Source organism: Lolium perenne, chromosome 5 (genome assembly GCF_019359855.2).
Source record: "Lolium perenne isolate Kyuss_39 chromosome 5, Kyuss_2.0, whole genome shotgun sequence".
In the NCBI taxonomy this organism is placed as follows: Eukaryota; Viridiplantae; Streptophyta; class Magnoliopsida; order Poales; family Poaceae; genus Lolium; species Lolium perenne.
Window position 1 is genome coordinate 174,592,887 of NC_067248.2, and position 23,276 is coordinate 174,616,162.

Genomic DNA, 23,276 nt, shown 5'->3' on the forward strand with positions numbered 1-23,276 from the left:
GTTTGTCGCAGGAGTCAGGCGTGGAGACTTTGTCGAGGATTTGGGAAGGACCAATCCAAGGACAGTATCCGCGTTGATGGAGATAGCAAATAAATGGGCAGATGGAGAAGACGCTGTCCACAACAAACGACACAGGTCGCCAGAGGAGGACCGTGGTCGAAACTATCAACCGAGGCGAAGATTTCCTCGGACGTACCAGAACTACGACGCCCAGGGACAAATTTCGGCAGGTTTTCGGACAAATACAGGAGGCAACGAGAGATGATTACCGGAGAAGCGGTGAACGAGCGAGGTGATAATAGGGATGATTCACGCAACAGGCAAAATAGTGGGCCGAGGTTTCCAAGACCTTTCGTGTCCCCCGAGGAAATGCTGAACGGACCGTGCCGGATGCACTTCTTCCTCGACGACAACGGGAAAAGACGGTCGGGGCACTGCAGAAAGACTGTCGAAATTTTCAGGCAATGTTCGGATACGCGAGAAAATGCTCACGCTCGAGCAGCACGAGAGAAACCCTCGGGAGCCTAGGAGCGAGATTCATCTACCGCCACCTCCCGCGATTACAGAGGACAATCGACACCAGCTAAGAATAGCGGCAGCACCTGCACCACCACCCTATGTTGATCCTAACTCCAACGGAGCAGTGTTGATGATTCAGAAGGGAAGGCCGTCCAATAGAGCTCAAAAAGTAATCTCACGACAGGTGTTTATGGCAGAGAAAATGCCTCCACCAACAATTGAGTACCTTAATTGGTCGGGACAAGATATCGGCTTCACAATAGCAGATCATCCGCAGCAAGTTCCTCGACCAGGGGTGGCCAGCACTTATTCTCGCCAAAGAAGCATTATCGCAGGATTTGATGTCTCTCGAGTGTTCATAGACGGCGGCAGCAGCTTGAACCTCATGTATGCAGATACATTGAGGAAGATGAACATATCCTTAGCAAACTTGAAACCAACAGACACAAGGTTCCACGGCATCACACCAGAGAAACCAAGTTATCCATTGGGAAAAATCAATCTCGATGTTCAATTTGGGACCCGAGAAAATTATAGAATCGAGAAGCTCGAATTTGAAGTCGTGGATTTTCCATCACAATACCACGCTGTTGGGACGACCAGCATATGCTAGATTTATGGCAGTACCACACTATACATACCTGTTGTGGAGGTTGCCCGGACCAAGAGGACCAATCACAGTCAAGGGAAGCTTTGCCTTAGCCGATAAGTGCGACAAGGATTTTCACGAGTTGGCGTAAACTTTCGGGATGCAAGCCGAGTACTTGGCGTCAAAAAGCATGACTGATTACGACGTATTGCCAGACGTTGGAAGGGCAAATAAAGAATCAACTTTCAACACAGAGAAAAATTCTAAGGAGGTGCAGATTCACCCGACAGATCCAAAAAGACGACATCTATCGCAAACGATATGGATATCGCATAGGAAAGCGCGCTCGTCAAGTTCCTCCGTGAGAAGCTGGAAAATCTTTGCATGGTGTCCACCGACATGCCAGAGTACCCAGGGAACTTGCCGAGCACCACCTAAATTTGGATCCAACAGTGAAACCAATCGAGACAACCTTTGCGGCGTTTTTGAACCAAACCGCAAAGCCATGCTTTCGAGAAATAAATCGACTCGAAGAAGCTGGTTTTATCAGAGAAATATCTCTGAAGCCACATGGGTAGCTAACCCAGTGATGGTGCCGAAGAAAAACACGACAGTCCTTCGCATGTGCGTCGACTTTACGTGTCTCAATAAACATTGTCCTAAGGATCACTTTCCCCTCCCAAGGATCGATCAAATTATCGACTCCACGGCAGGTTGCGAACGTCTTTCCTTCTTGGATGCATACTCTGGTTATAACCAGATCAGATTAAAAGAAGATGATGAAGCCAAGACAGCGTTTATTACACCTTACGGCGTGTTTTGCTACAAGACAATGCCCTTTGGTCTAAAAATGCGGGAGCAACATATCGAGAGGATGATGCGAAGTGTTTAGCAACACGGATCGGGAAAAACGTGCAAGTATACATCGATGATGTCGTCATAACATCAAAAAAGGGGACAACGTTGATCGAGGATCTCAAAGAAACTTTTGACAACCTCGACAAATTCTGCCTCAAACTGAACCCGACGAAGTGTTCTTTTGGCGTCCCGGGAGAACTTACGGGGTTTCTAGTTTCGGCAAGAGGGATTGAAGCAAATCCCGACAAAATACAAGCCATAGTAACAATGAGAAAGCCAACAAAGTTGAAAGAAATACAGCAGCTAATCGGGCGAGTCGCAGCTTTGAGCAGGTTCGTCGCCGAGGTTAGGAGAAAAAGCGTTACCATTTTATGCGCTGATAAAACAAGGAGATAAATTCCGGTGGAACGAAGAGGCCGACAGAGCTTTCGAGGATCTGAAGCGAAAAATCTCGACACCACCAATCTGGTGGCTCCAAAGGAAAAGGAACCTCTCCTGTTATATATCGCAGCCACGCCCCAAGTGGTTAGCACGGTATTAGTTGTCGAAAGAGAAGAAGAAGGGAAAATCCATGGAGTGCGGCGGCCGGTATACTTCGTGAGCGAAGTCTTGTCACCTTCAAAACAAAGGTACCCTCGGTACCAAAAACTAGCATATGGAGTGTTCACGACAACACGAAAATTGCGCCACTATTTTTCGGCACACCCGATCATAGTGGTCAATGAAGCTCCCTTATCAAATATCTTGAATAACCCGAAGCTACGGGTCGTGTCTCCCTTTGGGGAATAGAACTTTCCCTCGGGACATCACGTATGAAAAAGAAAAGCAATAAAGTCGCAAATCTTTGCCGGACTTCATCGCAGAATGGATGGAGTTGCAAAATACGGGACCTCCAGATTTATCGAGAACTTGGACCATGAACTTTGATGGGTCCAAGAGACTAGAAGGAGCTGGCGCAGGAGTAGTACTCACATCACCTGAAGGCGACAAATTAAAGTACATCCTCCGGATGACGTTCCTTAACGCATCTAACAATGAAGCAGAATATGAGGCTCTCATACACGGGATGAAGATGGCAAAAGCCTGCGGAGCAACTCGATTAAAAATCTTTGGCGACTCACGAGTTGGTGGCTCAGCAAGTTATGAACCAATGTGATGCAATCAATGATAGCATGATGGCATACAAGGAGGTGTACAACGAGCTTGAGAAGTTATTCGATGGATGCGAAGTAAATCATATTAGCAGGTTGAGCAACGACGAAGCCGACGTTCTTGCAAACATCGGGTCACGGTGCCTTCCAATCCCGCCGGTGTATTACGGGAAGAGATAACGAGAGAGATCCACTAAGCCAACAAAGTCAAAAAAGAAGGAGAAGAAACCCTCGGGGGCTGCCAAGGAAAAACAAGAGGACGAAGAAGAAGATCAGGACTTGGTCATGGTGATACAGATACCGTGGATGCAGCCGTACATATCATACATCATGAGGAAAGAAATACCCGATGATCCAGTTGAAGCAAGGCGAGTAATTCGACGCTCCAAAGCTTTTACGGTGGTCAAGGGGGAATTGTATAAGCGAAGTATTTCAGGCGTTTTGCAAAGGTGCGTTACACCCGAAGAAGGAAGAATAATCTGAAGGATGTACACGAAGGAATATGTGGCCACCACGCAAGTAGTCGAGCTATCGCAGCCAAGGTTTTTCGGGCAGGATTCTACTGGTTGACAGCAATCGAGGACGCCAAGGACATAGTAAGAACTTGCGACGCATGTCAAAGGTTCGCCGCAAAACCTCACTCTCCAGCAGCAGAGCTAGCACCAATACCATTGTCTTGGCCCTTTGCTCAATGGGGACTTGATATGGTGGGTAAGTTACACAAATCCTGGCCAGGAGGAAAGGAGTACATGCTAGTAGTGTCGATAAGTTTACAAAGTGGATAGAAGCGGCCGATAAATTCACCGGATGGAGCATCCGCGATAAAATTCGTAAAAGGCCTCGTCTTCAGATTTGGAGTGCCCCACGGCATCGTCACGTACAACGGCGATAACTTCACATCCCATGAATTCAAAGATTATTGCGAAGAGGTGGGTATCAAGCTGAACTTTGCGTCAATTGCACATCCTCAAACCAATGGGCAAGTCGAGAAAGCCAATGGCATCATCTGCAATGGTATCAAGAAGCGCTTGTTAGGACCACTGGAAAAAGCTCGACATACCTGGCCAGAAGAACTACCAAGCGTGTTGTGGAGCATCCGAACAACACCAAAAACAGCAACGCAGAAACTCCGTTTTCCTGGTTCATGGAGCAGAGGCAGTACTACCAATCGAGATAGAGCACAACTCTCCACGTGTCGCTGAATATGATGAAGAAACGTCGAGAAGAGTGCTAGAAGACGACGTCGACGCACTTGATGAAGCTCGAGATGAAGTATTATCTCGGGTAACCAAATATCAACAGGACTTGAAGAATTACCACAGTCGACGTTTGCGGCCAAGATCTTTTCAGGTGGGAGACCTAGTTCTTCGGCTCACGCAAAAAAGTCATGAAAAACTCGAGTCACCATGGCTTGGCCCTTACATTGTCACGGAAGTAATTGGAGGAGGAGCATACAGAATAAAGGACAAGAAGACAGGGGTGGAGGAGCCAAACCCCTGGAACGTGGCGCAACTTAGGCGTTTCTACGCCTAGAGTCAAAATATAGTCTTTGTAAAGCTTCAATGTACTGAAACGCCCGCGAGTTTTCAGACGCACTCTTTTCCTTTTTCGGGGCACCGAGTGGGGCCGGAGAAGGTTTTTAATGAGGCGGGCTCGCGGTGCTGCAATATAATAAAGATAGTGACAATATAACTTTTCTTCTTTATCGACATGACCAAAGTCTTCGCTCCGACGAATTTCAATATAGTTCATCGACAAAAGGAAAAACTTGCCTTGGTATTCAAATACCTCGTGAGTCAACAAAAATACAAAATAGTACTCAATAAAAAGCTTGGGGCTCATATTCGCCTTAAATATATAAATGCCTTGGTTCAAAACCTCGCAAGTATACAAATATAGTAAAGAGTCACCGAAACACTCGGGGGCTAAACAAACAGAGAAATATAATGATTGCTTTACAATATAGTCATGGATTGCAAAGAAAAAATATCTACAAGAAGAAAATAACTAGTCTTGATTCAATATGTCATCAAGAGTAACCCTGTTTTCCTCAGGAGCAGCACCAAGAAAATCGGCATAATGGCCATCGGCAAAAAAGTCGGCATCCATCCGAAGTAGGTCCTCAATCATTTCTTCGGCTATAGGCGTAACCTTCGTGTTAATCCTGTCAACACCAACTCTCCGACGTTTTACTTTTTGGTGAACCTTTTCGACAACCTGGGTAAGGTCAAGCTCGAGTGGCAGATTCGGAGCATGATAAGAGCAACCGCGCCAGCTACCAGTTGAGCTCTGACAAAATCATGGATACTGCGAGCATCCCTGAACCTTTCCATCAAGTCAGGAAGAGTTTTTGGCTGGACGTTCCGAGGAAACATGGAGTTGTAAACCATGGACAAAGTCTTGGTGCAGAAGTCAAGAAAATCGCGAGTTTGAGAGGCGCGATCTTGAAATCTGACAATTTGGCGGGTCCTCTCTGGGGTAGCCCAAAACAAAGAACCATGGTCCAGGGAAAGATTAACAAGGAGGGTTGTCCTAGCATTTACCCTCTCCTCCTCGGCAGCAGCATCAGTAAAGGCACCTATCAAAACAAAGAAGTGGAAACCTCTAAGAAACAATAGCATGAAGATAAAGAATATCAGCGGATGAAACAGGCATACCCGACATATCTGCACTGGCTTCATTCATTAATTCGAGCATGAAATTTTCTCGGGTAGTTGCCTTTTCAGCCTCGGAAGCGGCAATTTCCTTAGCAGCCACGGCTTCGTGAGATTGTTGAAGAGCAATTTTTTCGGCTTCAGATGACTTACGAGATTGCTCCATCATCACAAGTGTTTGCTTCTTCGCATACCGAAGTTCTTGCCGAAGTTCATCCAGTTCTTGCGACAAGGTATCGTCGGCAGTGCGATATCGACAAAAGCTCTCCTCGCACGAGAAGAAGGCGATACATTGGAAGGAGCGGAAGTTGGAGTATAGTTATCAAATATCAACTGAAATTTAGACAAGACAACATCAAATGACAGATAGAGTTTTTCATTAATTTCTTGGAATAATTACAAGGGCACTACAGTGGAGCTAAGGAAATGAATGTCGCCAAAACAACTACTTTGGCAACAAAAGCAAAAGAAACAGAAAAAGAAACAAGGAGGCATGCAACTAGACCTCCGGCCTCGAGGAGCTAGGAGTCGAAGCTGGCTTGATCCCCAGATACGCCAAGATCTTCTTCGTGTTGGGCTTGGCTGCCTTGATCAGCGACCTCCATCTCGAATGCTCTACCTGGCTGGTGTCGCCAACCTTCATCCAATCAAGCGTTTGTTGGCTGTCAGCAACCAGGGCAACAAGATTTCGACAAAGAACCTTCATATTCTCTCGACGCATCTTCAATCCCAGGTCTTCCGACGAATTGAAAAGCTTGGCAAGGGCAAGGAAAGTCGAAGGTTCCTCTTTCTTCGGGAAGAAGTAGGGGAATAACGCCGACAAACTCGCACTGGCATTGGCCACGCCTTCACGAATTTCGCGCCCATGGAACTCCAGAAGAGAAAGTGCATCAAGGAGAGGGTCATTGACGGGATTCTCCAGATCAAAATCTTGGTTTGTTTGGGCTGCCACACAAAACAAAGAACCATTAGTCAAAAACCAAGAAACAGGAAGTACAATAGAAGGGGTTGATGATATTACTCAGCGTACGTCGACTTTGCGACTTCAGACGCTTGATGATCTCTTGTTCACGCACAGTTTGTGCAGTTTTCTGCTCATCTAAGGCAGATTCGGCATCTTTGAGCCTTCTCTGCAGTTCCTCGACACTAGCAGCTTTCACCTTGGCTTCATCAACCTCGGCCTTGGCTTTGCTAGCAGCAAGTTCAGCTTTCTTGCGAGCCGCCTCACTTTGCTCGAGTTTTTGAGCAAATGCGTCGATACGTTCGTTGGCCTCTGAAAGTTTTTCTGTCGAGATATGAAAAAGAAAGAAAAGAAAGATCAAAAAATAGCGACGAGCAACAGGAATAGAAAGTCAGTGCAAAATAGCAAGTATAAAAGTCGTTACCTTCGGCTCTGGCGGCATATTCACGGTACCCAATAAATTGGGACCCGATGCGGAGAAGATCCTTGATCATAGGCTGTTCAGCGTGAACACAGTAAGAGAAACATCGGCATGAAAAAGAGAAAAGGTGTGGAAAAATAAAATAAGGAAAATATAGATGTCGACAGACTTACATCATCTAAAAGCAGAGTCGACGAACTGCCCAACTGAGGGGCAGAATCAACAATCTTTTCAACCCTTGCCCTTTTTGGTGAAGGGACACGGGGGCTTGATGGCGGAGTAGTGGTGACGACGTCTTGTTGAGGAGGCGACGTTTCTTCTCCTTCAACTAGCGTGTCTGAGGCAAGTACAGTACGTGATGTGCTTGTTCGAGGAGCCACGTCAGTAACTGGTACTTCTTCCTCCTCATCACTGATTGATCAAAAAATCAGCAGTATAAAAAGCACGACAAGATAAATATTTCGAGTACAAAAATATAGCGAGATAGGTGACTTACGAGCTGATGAGGGATTCAACATAAGGATCGTAAGCTGCCCTCGGATTAGAAGGACCAGCTTCTTCAGCCTTAGAAGTGCCAGAATCCTCGGCATCATGCCTTTTCCTTTTGTTCTTTGGGGAAAGCGCAGGAGGAAGGGATTGCGTCGATTCACTGGCCTCAGATTCAACTTCCTTTTCATGGGAAGCCGCAGATTTGTGGGAACCCGCGACTTCACTTTCAGGAATAGAAGAACCTGGGGTATCTTCGGCAACGATGCCCCGTTCTTCGACTTCTCCATCCTCAGGAAGAGGAGGAAGGGAAGTCATAGTAGGATGGTTCTGCAAGAAAACAGCGACAAAAGAAAAATTAGAGTAACACAAATACAATGAGATGCAGGGCAAATTCGGAACAAGATAGAAACTCGAGAAGGCAAAATACCTCGGGGAGAGGATTGGCGGAGCTGTATGGTTCCACGCGACAAGCGGAAGGAATAGGATCCTTTTTTGCCAAGCGGGAAACTCTTCGGATCAACTTCTCCAAGTCCTTTGCAGAAAGATCGTCGGAGATTCTATTGGCGTCGTTTTCACCAGAATACGTCCAGAGGGGATTTTTGCGAGCCTGAAGAGGCTGCACCCTAATCCTAAGGAAGTAGGCAGTGATTTGAACACCAGACAGTTCTTTGCCTCGAGTGTTTTGCAGCTGATGGATACGAGACATGAGTGCCTCTGTCGCCTTTTTCTCTTCTTCAGAAACTTCGGCATCCCAGGAGCGGCGGCGTTGGATTCTGGCACTTCCGTCGAAAGGAACTATGTTGTGTTCAACGGAGTTGGCGCTTTCTTCGTGAATGTAGAGCCACTTTTTGCGCCATCCTTGGACAGAATCAGGAAATTTGACGTCGAAATAATCGACATCAGTACGAACACAGATAACAACGCCACCTATGTTATAAGTGACGTTGTGGGAGCCATTGCGGCGGAGGCAGAAAATGCGTTTCCACAGAACCCAATTGGGAGGGATTCCGAGGAAACATTCGCAAAGCGTGATGAAAATAGAAATGTGAAGGATGGAATTAGGGGTCAACTGATGCAGTTGAATCCCATAAACGAAAAGAAGGCCGCGGAGGAAATCGTGGATTGGGGTCGAAAGGCCGCGGATTAAGTGATCAACAAAACTAACCCGATACTCCATTGGAGGCTTGGGGTAGCTTTCTTCGCTGGGGAAGCGGATGGCGTCCTCCTTCTTCATGAGGCCAAGCCTCTTCAGCATGTTGGTGTCCTGGTTGGAGATTTTGGATCTCTCCCACTCAAGATCCTCGGCAGCCATCTTGGATTCCGGAGTGCTGTGGCGAGTGAGTCGCGTGCGCGGTGGCATCAACGGCAATGGGCAGAGTAAGGTCTGTGAGTGCGGAAGCTTGGAGAGATTCGGGCGCAGGAGAAGTTTTGCGAAGGGGAACAGATGAGCGGCGCAAGCGAGGGGATGAACGGAGGTTGAAGAAAGGTTTATATAAGAATCGGGTGAAGCAGCGTGCCGTTGGATGGAGAAATCGTGTGGTGAGAATAGATTTTCTAGAAACAAGGGTAAAAAGGTATTTTTACTGAGATAGGCGTTACCGTACGTGCGCCAGAAAAAGTGGAGGACGTGTGTCCCCCACTTGCACGACGTGTCAACGTGGTGGGAGCAATGGACCCACAGGGCAGAAAAATCATGACTACTCGTCAAGGATGAAGTAAATTTGATTAAGGGAAGAATGTCGACAAGAAAAATAAAAAGAAGATTGGCGACAGCAAGAATTATTCAATAATTCGGGAGCTTTTGATCAAAAACAAGTTTTTGCCCAAACGCTCGGGGGCTACTTCGGACAAAAGTAAATTTCCGAGTATGACAAATATAGAAATTATGGGAGCCTACAACCTAGCACAAAGTCCTTGGCTGTAGCCTCGGGGCTACTTCCCATCGGAGCGCTGTTCGCGCACCCGAGAGATAAAAAAAAAGAGAGAAGAAGAAAGAGATCATATTGGGAAGTAATGAAAATATAGCGACAAGGTGGACTAAAATGTTGAGCCTACAACCAAGCACAAGTTCTTGGTTGAAGCCTCGGGGGCTACTCCCATCGGGAACGCTGTTCGCGTGCCCGATGAAATTAACAAAAATAGAAAAACAAGAGAGTATATTTCGAGTTATAATTAACTCTACATATACTCCCATCGGGAGAACAATATAAGTCATATGTGACTCGATAAAATGTGCCATTCCAACAGCCGGAAAAGCACTCGACAATATATTCTCAGAACGCCGAAGTTGCGATCAATTTCTGAATGCCGCAAATTTGCGAAGGTAAGACCCCAGATCCGTTCACTGGGCGTGGCATCGCCAAAGATCTGCGTCACATTTTTATCCGTATCAACAGATACGAAGAAAATCCTAACGGACGCGTTAGGTACCCGATAAATTTGACTCGGGACTCGACTGTAATGGTAAGACCTTAAGCGGCACCTGTCGACGTTTACACCAGTATCCCGAGATCATGTCCGGGGACGTGATTTTGAAGTAGGTTTTTGCGGATTGCCACTAGAGCAGTTAACTAGTACCTGATCCGTCAGATGAACTAGCCCCAATTACCAGTATCCCTGTACAATATAGAATTTTATGTGAGGAAATATAAAAGGTTAAAGCTTTCGAGTAAAAATAAACAATGGAGATTTTCCCTGACTCTACGATTCAAGCAAAATCTCGGGGGCTACTGACATAGGCATCCCAAATGGGCCTGCCGAAGATGGTACCCGGGGTTTACTGGAGGCCCAATACCCGAAGAATAAGAAGATTCGGGAGCCCAAGATTTACTAAGGAAAGATAGAGTTGTAATAGGAAGTGTTGTTTGTAATCTGGCGGGACGAGTTAGAAAACGTCCCGGACTCTGTAAACTTGTATAGCACGAATCCCTCGGCTTCACCTCATATATAAGGGGGAGTCGAGGGACAAAAGAAAAAACCGAATCATTGTCTGCAAATCCTAGTTTTCACAATCGTCGAGTACTTTTCGGCTGAAACCTTCGAGATCTACTTACCCTCTACTTCTAACTAAACCCTAGCCTACAATCCATAGGCATTGACAAGTTAATCCCTTGTCAATGAGGGAAGCCAAGAAGTCTCTCAAGGAGAAAGGTATTAAATCTGAAGATGTGAAGAATCTTCCTCCTATAGAAGATATATGTGAGATAATTCCCCCTTCATCCATGATTGAGGTAAACTCCCTTCAACGCTTTACTAGGGAAGATATTCCGTATTCGAAACCTCCTGCACAATGCTTAGATGAGTTTGATAATTATATTGTTAAGCAAGAAAATTTTTAATATGAGAGTAGAGAATCATTTAATGGAAAATTCTCGAGCTATTAGTGAATTGCATGATATTGTAGAGAGAACCTCCAATGATGTTAAGATGCTTGTTAAACATTTTCATATGGTTCAACCTCAAATTGATCAACTCACTAAAGTGCAAAATGACTTGTTGGGGAATAATTGTAAAGAGAAACATACTTATGAAGTAACAACTAGAGGTGGTGTTTCTACCCAGGATCCTCTATATCCTGAAGGGCATCCCAAAAGAATTGAACAAGATTCTCAACGCATTGAACCTAGTGCTCCTTCTAAGAAGAAAAAGAAGAAGAAACATAAAAATGTTGTAGAATCCTCTGAACCTGCTAATGATCCTAATAGTATTTCTATTTCTGATGCTGAAACTGAAAGTGGTAATGAACATGATAAAGATAATGATAAGAATGATGCTTCTGATAAAGAAGATGTTGAAGAAGAACCTGAAAAGCATGCTAAAAACAAAAAGTATACTAAAGAAGATTTTATTGCTGAGAAACATGGTAATGAAAGAGAACCTTGGGTTCAAAAGCAAATGCCCTTTCCTGCTAAGAAACTAAAATCAAAGGAAGAAGAACACTATAATAAATTTTGCGATTGGATGAAACCTTTATTCTTGCAAATCCCTTTGACTGATGCTATTAAATTGCCTCCTTATTCAAAGTATATGAAGGATATTGTTACTAACAAAAGGAAAATCCCCAATGAGGAAATTTCCACTATGCTTGCTAATTACTCATTCAATGGCAAAGTGCCAAAGAAATTGGGTGACCCAGGTATACCTACAATTCCTTGTTCTATTAAGAATAATTATGTTAAAACTGCTCTATGTGACTTGGGAGCCGGTGTTAGTGTTATGCCTTTTTCTCTTTATAAGAGACTTTACTTAGATAAGTTGATACCTACTGATATATCTTTGCAAATGGCTGATAAATCTACTGCTATTCCTGTTGGTATATGTGAGGATGTTCCTGTTCAAGTTACTACTAACTGCTTGATATTAACTGATTTTGTTGTGTTGGAAATGCCTGAAGATGATAATATGTCTATTATTCTTGGGAGACCTTTTCTTAACACCGCAGGGGCTGTTATTGATTGCAATAAAGGAAAGGTTACTTTTAATGTTGATGATAAGGAGCATACCGTCTATTTCCCCAAGAAGATTGATAAAGTATGTGGAGTCAATACTATTTTTAATGTGAGAACTATCAAAGTGGGAACTATTGATTGTCCTATATATGAGCCTAAAGAAGAATATCAAACTCTCGTGATTGGATCCATATCAATACGATTCAAGGTAACATGATTGATTTGAGGTTTATTTCTTCTTATGCTATGTAAAATTTATTTGGTGGCAAGACTTGATCAACCTTGTTAACAAATACCTTTTATATGCATAGAGGAGGTAAACAACATATCTTTCTTCCTCCACTTGCTCTAGTTGCTGTAGCATTTTTAATTTGCAAAGTTCCTTAGTTAATTGGAGATTTCAAAAAATTTCCTGGCCAGTAATAATAAACTTAATACCCAGAAATGTGCATTTTTCAAAGTTTTCAAAAATTTACAAAAATTATACCGTTGGTCCTATTTTTCGAAGAGGCACCTGGGAGCACCAGAGGATGACCTGTGGGGCACCCCAGGGTGCCACACCACAGGCCGGCGCGGCCAAGGAGGGGGGCGCGCCACCCTGTGGTGTGGGCCCCTCCTTGCCCCACTATCTCATCCCTTTCTCCTAGCATCTTCTCTCTCCCGAAAAAACTCGAACCAGGTTCCTCTCACTCGCGTTTTTGCTCAAGAGCTCAGGATTTTTCGATCTCTTTGCTCAGCCCAGATTTCTGTCTGAAATTTGGCACATTTGCTCTCCGGTATGTGACTCCTCCGCCTATCCAAGTAGAATTTTGTTTGGTTGAGTATATCTTGAATATTTTGCTGCTGTAGGTAACATGTTTAGTGAGCTTGCATGCTTGTTCTAAGTTGTATAAACTAGTTTTGATGCATGATTAGTACTCTAGCAAGTTCCTATAGTAGTTCCCCTTGATTATATGTCACCAAATCAAATTTTTATATTGTTTGTTGAAAATTTCAGAAAAGAGATGAAGAAGTTCAACTTTGGAGAGTTGTTCAAGAAAGGAACAACCAGCACCGGGAGGCCTTCTAGGGCCGCCACCCGGCTTAGGCGATCGTACAATGAGGATGTCATCGCGCCTAGCTTCGCGCCCGAAGAAGACAGTGGGGCTCCTAATGCTTCATCTTTTCCATGCTATGATTTTCTCAGAAATGCAGGGATATTGGATGATTTCTTCACCCTTGTCAATAGGGCGGGCTTAACCACCTACGTGGAAGACGAAAGGGAGCAATACTATATGCTCACCAAAATTTTCGTCGAGAGCTTCAGGTTCAACAACACGCAATACGAGCCGACAGTTGCATTCAAGATCTATGGTAATCCTGTTACTATGGAATTGGAAGATTTTTGTCGTGCATTGGATATTGCCCCTGTAGGTACATCAAGTAGGATTGATGACAACCCCCGGGACTTGTTGGAGCTCTATCGAGGGATCACCGATGATGATTGTCGCACCATTCAGCGTGGCAAGATAAGGAACATTCAACTCCCCGCCATTAAGTATTTTGCATATTACATTGCTACTAGCATTCTTGGTAGGGAGAACACTAGCAATATTTCTAGTTACCATCTTGCTTTCTTGAATATTGCACTTACTGGTCGGACATCTTATCACCTTGGTTCTCTTATTGCTCGCCGCCTGACTAATAGGGGGCCTATTTTTGGAGGAACTATTGCACTGCGCGTTTTAACATATTTAAGACTTCCTCTTGATCCTAATGATGTGCCATTGACCCCTAGGAGACTCGATATTGCTGCTATGAAGAGTCATCATTTTGTTACCGCTGATTCTACTTTAGATAATATGGTCTATAGAATGTTGTTTGCTGACGGGGATGAGAAGGAAATCCCTCTTCCCCAACCAGGTTTGTTCAGTATTGACAGGCAATCATGGTCGTGCACTAAGGAGGAGGTGGATGAACATATGAAGATACAAGACTTCCACCAGCAGCATGACTCCGAGGACGCCGAGGCCTCCCACGACTACACCGTCACGTATCCGGGTGCTTCTTCTAGCACATACCCGGAATATGATCCATCTTCGTCATACTACGGAGATACTACCTCATGATCTCGATGGGATTGAACTCCACTTAGGCCAAAAGCCTAAGTTTGGGGGGAGGTATACCGGCATCACTCATTCTTTGCATATTATGATTGCTGGATACTTGTACATATTTGTTTTGTTCGTTTGAGTGGTTTTCTAATGAGAGGGAGATGATATTTGGGGAAGTGCTGCCTGAAAACAGATTCTGGACTGTTACTATAAAAATTCGTGCGCACAGCCAGAACGTTATTTTGAGCTGCCAATTTTTGTGCAGGTTCCCCAGGTTATTATCTAACTTTCATTAGTTGAACACTTTTCGAGCTGAGCAACGTAAGATTTTTGTAAAAATCGATTTCTGTACTGTTGTCAGGTTTTGGCAGATTTCTGCCATCTCGCTTTTCTGTGATTCTTTTAGTTTGCTATTTCTTGTTTTTGCTTTGTTTCTCTCCTAAAACATAAAAAGACCAAAAATATTTCTGTTATTTCTCTTCACCATTTGTTTGCTTTGGTTTCTTGCATTTGTTTCGCTTTATTTGCTATTGCCAGTTTGCTATAAGAAAACCCAAAAAGATTTTGCTTTGTTTGTTTGTTTCCTTTTGTTCTTGTTTGTAATTCGAAAACACCAAAAATATTTGCTGTTCTTCTTTGGTTTGTAAAGTTCATTATGAGTTCAATGGTCTTCGGTGGCTGGAGCGTGGTTTTCATTTCATATTATCCAAGCTACACAAGTGAAAAGGCAATAATGACGATCTACGACAATCTGATTGTGGTGAGAGGCTGGTATGAACTCTATTTGTTTTCATTTTTGTACATATACTCATCCATGTGAGCATGCTTAGTTGGTTCATGTGAAGTATATGTTACTTGAGAAAGTCTAGTAGTTCATGATCTCTCATGTTTAGCTCCAATTTATTAATATGAGTAGCATGTCATGGATGTTTGCTTGCATTGTTTTACTCATAAGTAAGTATGGCATTGTGGTATCCTCCTCTGAATAATTCATTTATATCGACTTGGCACATGCTCACGCATGCATATGACTGAACCAAAGTCAATTAAGCCTCGATGATTTATATTGCTTCAGAGTTCTTGTATCACTTTTATGCCTCCGTTAATTTATTTTGCCGCAAGCATGATTATGACGATTCTTTGCTCTCTTGATTTGTCGCTCCCTAGTCTTTTGCTAGCCTTCACTTGTACTGAGCGGGAACGCTGCTCGTGCTTCCAAACACCTGAAAACCAAGTTGTTCCAAAGTGTCCACCATAAATACCTATGCATGGCATTTCAAACCATTCCAAGTAAATTCTCATGCGCTACCTTTAAAATCTTCAAAATGCTTCTCAGTTTGTGTTTATGTTTCATAGCTCATGAGGAAGTATGTGGTGTTTAGCTTTCAACCTTGTCATTTACTTTTGACGGACTCTCATATGGACTAGTGGCACATCCGCTTGTCCAATAACTTTGCAAAAAGAGCTGGCAATGGGATTCCCAGTCCCAAATTAATTAACTTAAATAGACACTCCCCCATGGTTTGTGATTGTTGGACGGCACCCGAAGGATTCGGTTAGCCATGGCTTGTGTAAGCAAAGGTTGGGGGGAGTGTCATCATCATAATAAAACTAAAATAAAAAGGCACTCCTTCATGGTATGAGATTGTTGGCAGGCACCCGAGGATTCGGTTAGCCATGGTTTGTGTAAGAAAGGTTGGAAGGAGTGCCACATAAACATGCAAATAATTCATGGGAGCCGCTCTTGAAAGTCCGGTTGGCAAGGTAGTTAGTGTACCCATTACCATTCGTTGACAACGACAAACACCTCTCAAAATGATTTTACTCCTGATTTCAAAAATGAAAAGCTCTAGCGCATGTTAATCCCTGCTTCCCTCTGCGAAGGGTCAACCTTTTACTTTTATGTTGTGTCTCCATTATTTCTTTGAGCACTATCTTGAGATCACAACTGTCATTCTTAGTATAATATGCTTGTCTCAAAATATGATTGATTGTGGTATAACTTTGATGCTTTTATCTTTGACAATCACTACTTCTAGTCTTTCTATGAACTCCAGAGGTGCCTGGGCATTTATGTTTTGCCAATCAAATACGGGCAAGCGAGATACCACTTTATCATGCTCTCTTATGAACATTGCAATCCTGCTTATATACATGATTCATGATGCTTATTATTAATCGTTGGTACCTCTTCATGATTGACATAGCTGTTAGATGATCTTATTTGCATGTATCTCATTATGAACTGCTTAAGTATTAGTCATAGCATGAGAATATATACATCATATGAGCAAATGTGTTCGTGAAAGTTCTTTTATCGCTCAGTTGTTAACTGAATTGCTTGAGGAAAAGCAATAAGCTAAGCTTGGGGGGAGTTGATACGTCCAAAACGTATCTACTTTCCCGAACACTTTTGCTATTGTTTTGCCTCTAATTTGTGTATTTTGGATGCAACTAACACGGACTAACGCTGTTTTCAGCAGAATCGTTCAGTGTCTCGTTTTTGTGCAGAAATCCAACTTTCGGGAAAATCCTCGGAATTTATGCAGAAGGCCCTATTTTCCCAGAATACTGACGGAGCCAGAAGGTCAAGTAAGGTGGAGGCCCGAGGGCCCCACACCATAAGGCGGCGCGGCCTAGGGGGGGTCCGCACGGCCCTATGGTGTGGCCCCCTCGGCCGGCCTCCGACGCCCTCCTTCGGACTATTTATCGGCCTCGACCTAAAAACGCACGGGGAGAAGTCGAAGTCGCCAGAAACCCTCCAGAACGCCGCCACATCGCGAAACTCCGTCGCGGGAGCCAGAAGTCTCCGTTCTGGCACTCCGCCGGGACGGGGAATTGGAGGAGATCATCGCCACCATCACCGCCAACGCCTCTACATCAACCAGCCATGTTTCCCCCATCCATGTGTGAGTAATTCCCCCGCTGTAGGCCGAAGGGGATGGTAGGGAGTGGATGAGATTGGTCATGTAATAGCATAAGATTGTTAGGGCATAGTGCCTAGTGTCCGTAATTGGTACTTTGATGATATTGTTGCAACTTGTTATGCTTAATGCTTGTCACTAGGGCCCGAGTGCCATGATCTCAGATCTGAACATGTTATTATTTCATCTTGATATTCATTATTTATTGATCTTACCTGCAAGTTGTATACACATGTCGCTGTCCGGAACCGATGGCCCCGAAGTGACAGAAATCGGGACAACCGGAGGGAATGGTAGCGATGTGAGGATCACATGTGTTCACGGAGTGTTAATGCTTTGCTCCGGTACTCTATTAAAAGGAGTACCTTAATATCCAGTAGTTTCCCTTGAGGCCCGGCTGCCACCGGCTGGTAGGACAAAAGATGTTGTGCAAGTTTCTCATTGCGAGCACGTACGACTATACATGGAACACATGCCTATTGATTGCTTTGTACTTGGACACCGTTTTATTATTATCTGCAAATGCCCTGCTATGATTGTTACATGAGTTTCTCTCATCCATGCAACGCCCGTTCATCCGTCCCCGTGCCTACAGTATTTTAATCCTGCTGTTTACTAAGATCACTACTGCTGTCTTTGTTACTCTGCTGCTGTTATTTCACTACTGCTACTTCTATAAAACTGTTACTACTGATAAACTCTTGCGAGCAAGTCTGTTTCCAGGTGCAGCTGAATTGACAACTCCGTTGTTAAGGCTTCCAAGTGTTCTTTGTCTCCCCTTGTGTCGAATCAATAAATTGGGTTATACTACCCGCGAAGACTGTTGCGATCCCCTATACTTGTGGGTCATCAGTTCGCGTGGTTAAAAAACTGGTCTACCCGTCAGTCCAGCGGTTCGATGAAAACTGACCGGCATGTCCGTAGGGATGCAAACGGGACTCAAATTTGCGTCGTGAATGTGTCATCGCAGACGCTGAGTGTATATTGCGCTTGACCTTGTATTCCTAGCCGGCCGGCACGGCAGCGACAACAAAATCGAACAACCTTCATTTGTGTCCCCTCCCCTTCTTTGTAGACCCAGGGCGACGCCAGCACAACACCGCCGCTATGCCACACCGCCGTAGTAGCACAGGTCTATTCGTGCCACGCCTCGCCGGAGTATAGGCTTAGAGCTTGATGTCTACGGGTGCTTCTATTCTTGTAGACAGTGTTGGGCCTCCAAGAGCAGAGGTTTGTAGAACAGCAGCAAGTTTCCCTTAAGTGGATCACCCAAGGTTTATCGAACTCAGGGAGGAAGAGGTCAAAGATATCCCTCTCATGCAACCCTGCAACCACAAAGCAAGAAGTCTCTTGTGTCCCCAACACACCTAATAGGTGCACTAGTTCGGCGAAGAGATAGTGAAATACAAGTGGTATGAATGAATATGAGCAGTAGTAACGGCGCCAGAAAAGTGCTTGCTGGCGTGCAGTTGATGGTAGTAATATTGCAGGCAGTATAAATGCAGTAAAACAAGAAACAAGCAGCGATAGCGATTTAGGAACAAGGCCTAGGGATCATACTTTCACTAGTGGACACTCTCAACATTGATCACATAACAGAATAAATAAATAGATGCTAGACTCTACACCCTCTTGTTGGATGATGAACACCACTAACTGTGTAGGATTACACGAACCCTCAATGCCGGAGTTAACAAGCTCAACAATATTCAATGTTCATATTTAAATAACCTTAGAGTGCATAACAGATCAACATAACCAAACCAAGTACTAACATAGCATGCACACTGTCACCTTCACACTACGAAAGGAGGAATAGATCACATCAATACTATCATAGCAATAGTTAACTTCATAATCTACAAGAGATCACAATCATAGCCTACGCCAAGTACTACACGATGCACACACTGCCACCATTACACCGTGCAAGAGGAATAAACTACTTTAATAACATCACTAGAGTAGCACACAGATAAATTGTGATACAAAACACATTGCAATCATAAAGAGATATAAATAAGCACTTCACTATGCCATTCATAACAGTGAATAAGTATTCTGTGAAATATATCCTAAGAGACCCACACGGTGCACACACTGTCACCTTTACACACGTGGGACAAGGAGTCTCCGGAGATCACATAAGTAAAACCCACTTGACTAGCATAATGACATCTAGATTACAAGCATCATCATATGAATCTCAATCATGTAAGGCAGCTCATGAGATTATTGTATTGAAGCACATAGGAGAGAGATTAACCACATAGCTACCGGTACAGCCCCGAGCCTCGATGGAGAACTACTCCCTCCTCATGGGAGACAACAGCGTTGATGAAGATGGCGGTGGTGTTGATGGAGAAGCCTTCCGGGGGCACTTCCCCGTCCCGGCGGCGTGTCGGAACAGAGACTCCTGTCCCCCAGATCTTGGCTTCGCGATGGCGGCGGCTCTGGAAGGTTTCTCGTACCGTGGCTCTTCCGTCTCGAGGTTTTAGGTCAGGGACCTTTATATAGGCGAAGAGGCGGAGTCGGAAGGCTGACGGGGTGGTGACACAGTAGGGGGGCGCGGCCCAGGCCCTGGCCGCACCGCCCTATCATCTGGGCCCACCAGGGCTCCCCTCTGGTGGCTCTCAGGTGTTCTGGAAGCTTCGTGGAAAAATAGGATGCTGGGCATTGATTTCGTCCGATTCCGAGAATATTTCCTTACTAGGATTTCTGGAACCAAAAACAGCAGAAAACAGGAACTGGCCCTTCGGCATCTCGTCAATAGGTTAGTTCCGGAAAACGCATAAATATGACATAAAGTATGCATAAAACATGTAGATATCATCAATAATGTGGCATGGAACATAAGAAATTATCGATACGTCGGAGACGTATCAGCATCCCCAAGCTTAGTTCCTGCTCGTCCCGAGCAGGTAAACGATAACAAAGATAATTTCTGGAGTGACATGACATCATAACCTTGATCATACTATTGTAAGCATATGTAATGAATGCAGCGATCAAAACAATGGTAATGACATGAGTAAACAAATGAATCATAAAGCAAAGACTTTTCATGAATAGTACTTTCAAGATAAGCATCAATAAGTCTTGCATAACAGTTAACTCATAAGCAATAAATTCTTAGTAGAAGGCATTGAAGCAACACACAGGATGATTAAGTTTCAGCAATTGCTTTCAACTTGTAACATGTATATCTCATGGATAATTGTCAACATAGAGTAATATAACAAATGCAATATGCAAGTATGTAGGAATCAATGCACAGTTCACACAAGTGTTTGCTTCTTGAGATGGAGAGAAATAGGTGAACTGACTCAACATAAAAGTAAAAGAAAGGTCCTTCAAAGAGGAAAGCATCGATTGCTATATTTGTGCTAGAGCTTTTATTTTGAAAACATGAAACAATTTTGTCAACGGTAGTAATAAAGCATATGTATTATGTAAATTATATCTTACAAGTTGCAAGCCTCATGCATAGTATACTAGTAGTACCCGCACCTTGTCCCAATTAGCTTGGGTTAACACGGATTATCATTGCATAACATATGTTTCAACCAAGTGTCACAAAGGGGTACCTCTATGCCGCCTGTACAAGGGTCTAAGGAGAAAGTTCGCATTTGGATTTCTCGCTTTTGATCATTCTTCAACTTAGACACCCATACCGGGACAACATAGACAACAGATAATGGACTCCTCTTTTAATGCTTAAGCATTCAACAACAGATAATATTCTCATAAGAGATTGAGGTTTTATGTCCAAACTGAAACTTCCACCATGATTCATGGCTTTAGTTAGCGGCCCAATGTTCTTCTCTAACAGTATGCATACTCAAACCATTTGATTGTGAAAACCGCCCTTACTTCAGACAAGACGAACATGCATAGAAACTCACATGATATTCAACAAAGGTAAAAAGTTGATGGCGTCCCCAGGAACATGGTTATCGCACAACAAGCAACTTAATAAGAGATAAAGTGCATAAGTACATATTCAATACCACAATAGTTTTTAAGGCTATTTTGTCCCATGAGCTATATATTGCAAAGGCGAATGATGGAAATTTAAACGTAGCACTCAAGCAATTTACTTTGGAATGGCGGAGAAATACCATGTAGTAGGTAGGTATGGTGGACACAAATGGCATAGTGGTTGGCTCAAGGATTTTGGATGCATGAGAAGTATTCCCTCTCGATACAAGGTTTAGGCTAGCAAGGTTATTTGAAACAAACACAAGGATGAACCGGTGCAGCAAAACTCACATAAAAGACATATTGTAAACATTATAAGACTCTACACCGTCTTCCTTGTTGTTCAAAACTCAATACTAGAAATTATCTAGACCTTAGAGAGACCAATTATGCAAACCAAATTTTAGCAAGCTCTATGTATTTCTTCATTAATAGGTGCAAAGTATATGATGCAAGGGCTTAAACATGAGCACAAAAATTGCCAAGTATCACATTATCCAAGACATTTTACCAATTACTACATGTAGCATTTTCCGTTTCCAACCATATAACAATGAACGAAGCAGTTTCAACCTTCGCCATGAACATTAAAAGCTAAGAACACATGTGTTCATACGAACCAGCGGAGCGTGTCTCTCTCCCACACAAGCATTTATTCAAACAAAAACACAAACAAAAGCACACAGACGCTCCAAGTAAAGTACATAAGATGTGACTGAATAAAAATATAGTTTCAAGAAAAGAAACCTGATAAGTTGTCGATGAAGAAGGGGATGCCTTGGGCATCCCCAAGCTTAGATGCTTGGGTCTTCTTGAAATATGCAGGGATGAACCACCGGGGCATCCCCAAGCTTAGACTCTTCACTCTTCTTGATCATAGTATATCATCCTCCTCTCTTGACCCTTGAAAACTTCCTCCGCCCCAAACTTGAAACAAACTCATTAGAGGGTTAGTGCATAATCAAAAATTCACATGTTCAGAGGTGACACAATCATTCTTAACACTTCTGGACATTGCCCAAAGCTACTGGAGGTTAACGGAACAAAGAAATCCATCCAACACAGCAAAAGAGGCAATGCGAAATAAAAGGCAGAATCTATCAAAACAGAACAGTCCATAAAGACGAATTTTAAAGTGGCACCAGACTTGCTCAGATGAAAATGCCCAAATTGAATGAAAGTTGCGTACATATCTGAGGATCACGCACGTAAATTGGCAGATTTTTCTGAGTTACCTACAGAGAATTCTGCCCAGATTCATGACAGACAGAAATCTGTTTCTGCACAGTAATCCAAATCTAGTATGAACCTTGCTATCAAAGACTTTACTTGGCACAAAAATGCAATAAAATAAGATAAGGAGAGGTTCCTACAGTAGTAACAACTTCCAAGACTCAAATATAAAACAAAGTACTGTAGTAAAAAAACACATGGGTTATCTCCCAAGAAGTTCTTTCTTTATAGCCATTAAGATGGGCTCAGTAATTTCAATGATGCACTCTCAAGAAATAGTAGTTGAAGCAAAAGAGAGCATCAAGAAGCAAATTCAAAACACATTTAAGTCTAACATGCTTCCTATGCATAGGAATCTTGTAAATAAACAAGTTCATGAAGAGCAAAGTAACAAGCATAGGAAGATAAAACCAGTGTAACTTCAAAAATTTCAGCATATAGAGAGGTGTTTTAGTAACATGAAAATTTCTACAACCATATTTTCCTCTCTCATAATAACTTTCAGTAGCAACATGAGCAAACTCAACAATAAAACTATCACATAAAGCATTCTTATCATGAGTCTCATGCATAAAATTATTACTCTCCACATAGGCATAATCAACTTTATTAGTTGTAGTGGGAGCAAATTCAACAAAGTAGCTATCATTATTATTCTCATCATCAAATATAGGAGGCATATTGTAATCATAATCAAATTTATCCTCCATAACAGGCGGTACTAAAAGACCAATATCATTATAATCATCATAAATAGGAGGCAAAGTATCATCAAAGTAAATTTTCTCCTCAATGCTTGGGGGACTAAAAATATCATGCTCATCAAAGCCAGCTTCCCCAAGCTTAGAATTTTCCATATCATTAGCAACAATGGTGTTCAAAGCGTTCATACTAATATGTTCCATAGGTTTTTTAATTTTCGCATCAAACCATCCATGCCTTAAATCAGGAAATA

The 23,276-nt window shown here is 43.3% G+C and overlaps 1 protein-coding gene across 1 annotated transcript; it reads right to left on the reverse strand.

Moving 5' to 3' along the window:
- Positions 1–6,418: 6,418 nt before the first annotated feature.
- On the reverse strand, positions 6,419–7,764 carry LOC139831660 (uncharacterized). The gene is made up of 6 exons (XM_071820975.1): positions 7,650–7,764; positions 7,327–7,564; positions 7,157–7,229; positions 6,802–7,056; positions 6,472–6,716; positions 6,419–6,433 (listed from the first exon to the last, which is right to left on the reverse strand). The coding sequence occupies exons 3-6, from the start codon at positions 7,224–7,226 to the stop codon at positions 6,419–6,421; spliced, it is 585 nt and encodes a 194-aa protein (XP_071677076.1). The 5' UTR covers positions 7,227–7,229; positions 7,327–7,564; positions 7,650–7,764.
- Between the last annotated feature and the right edge of the window lie 15,512 nt (positions 7,765–23,276).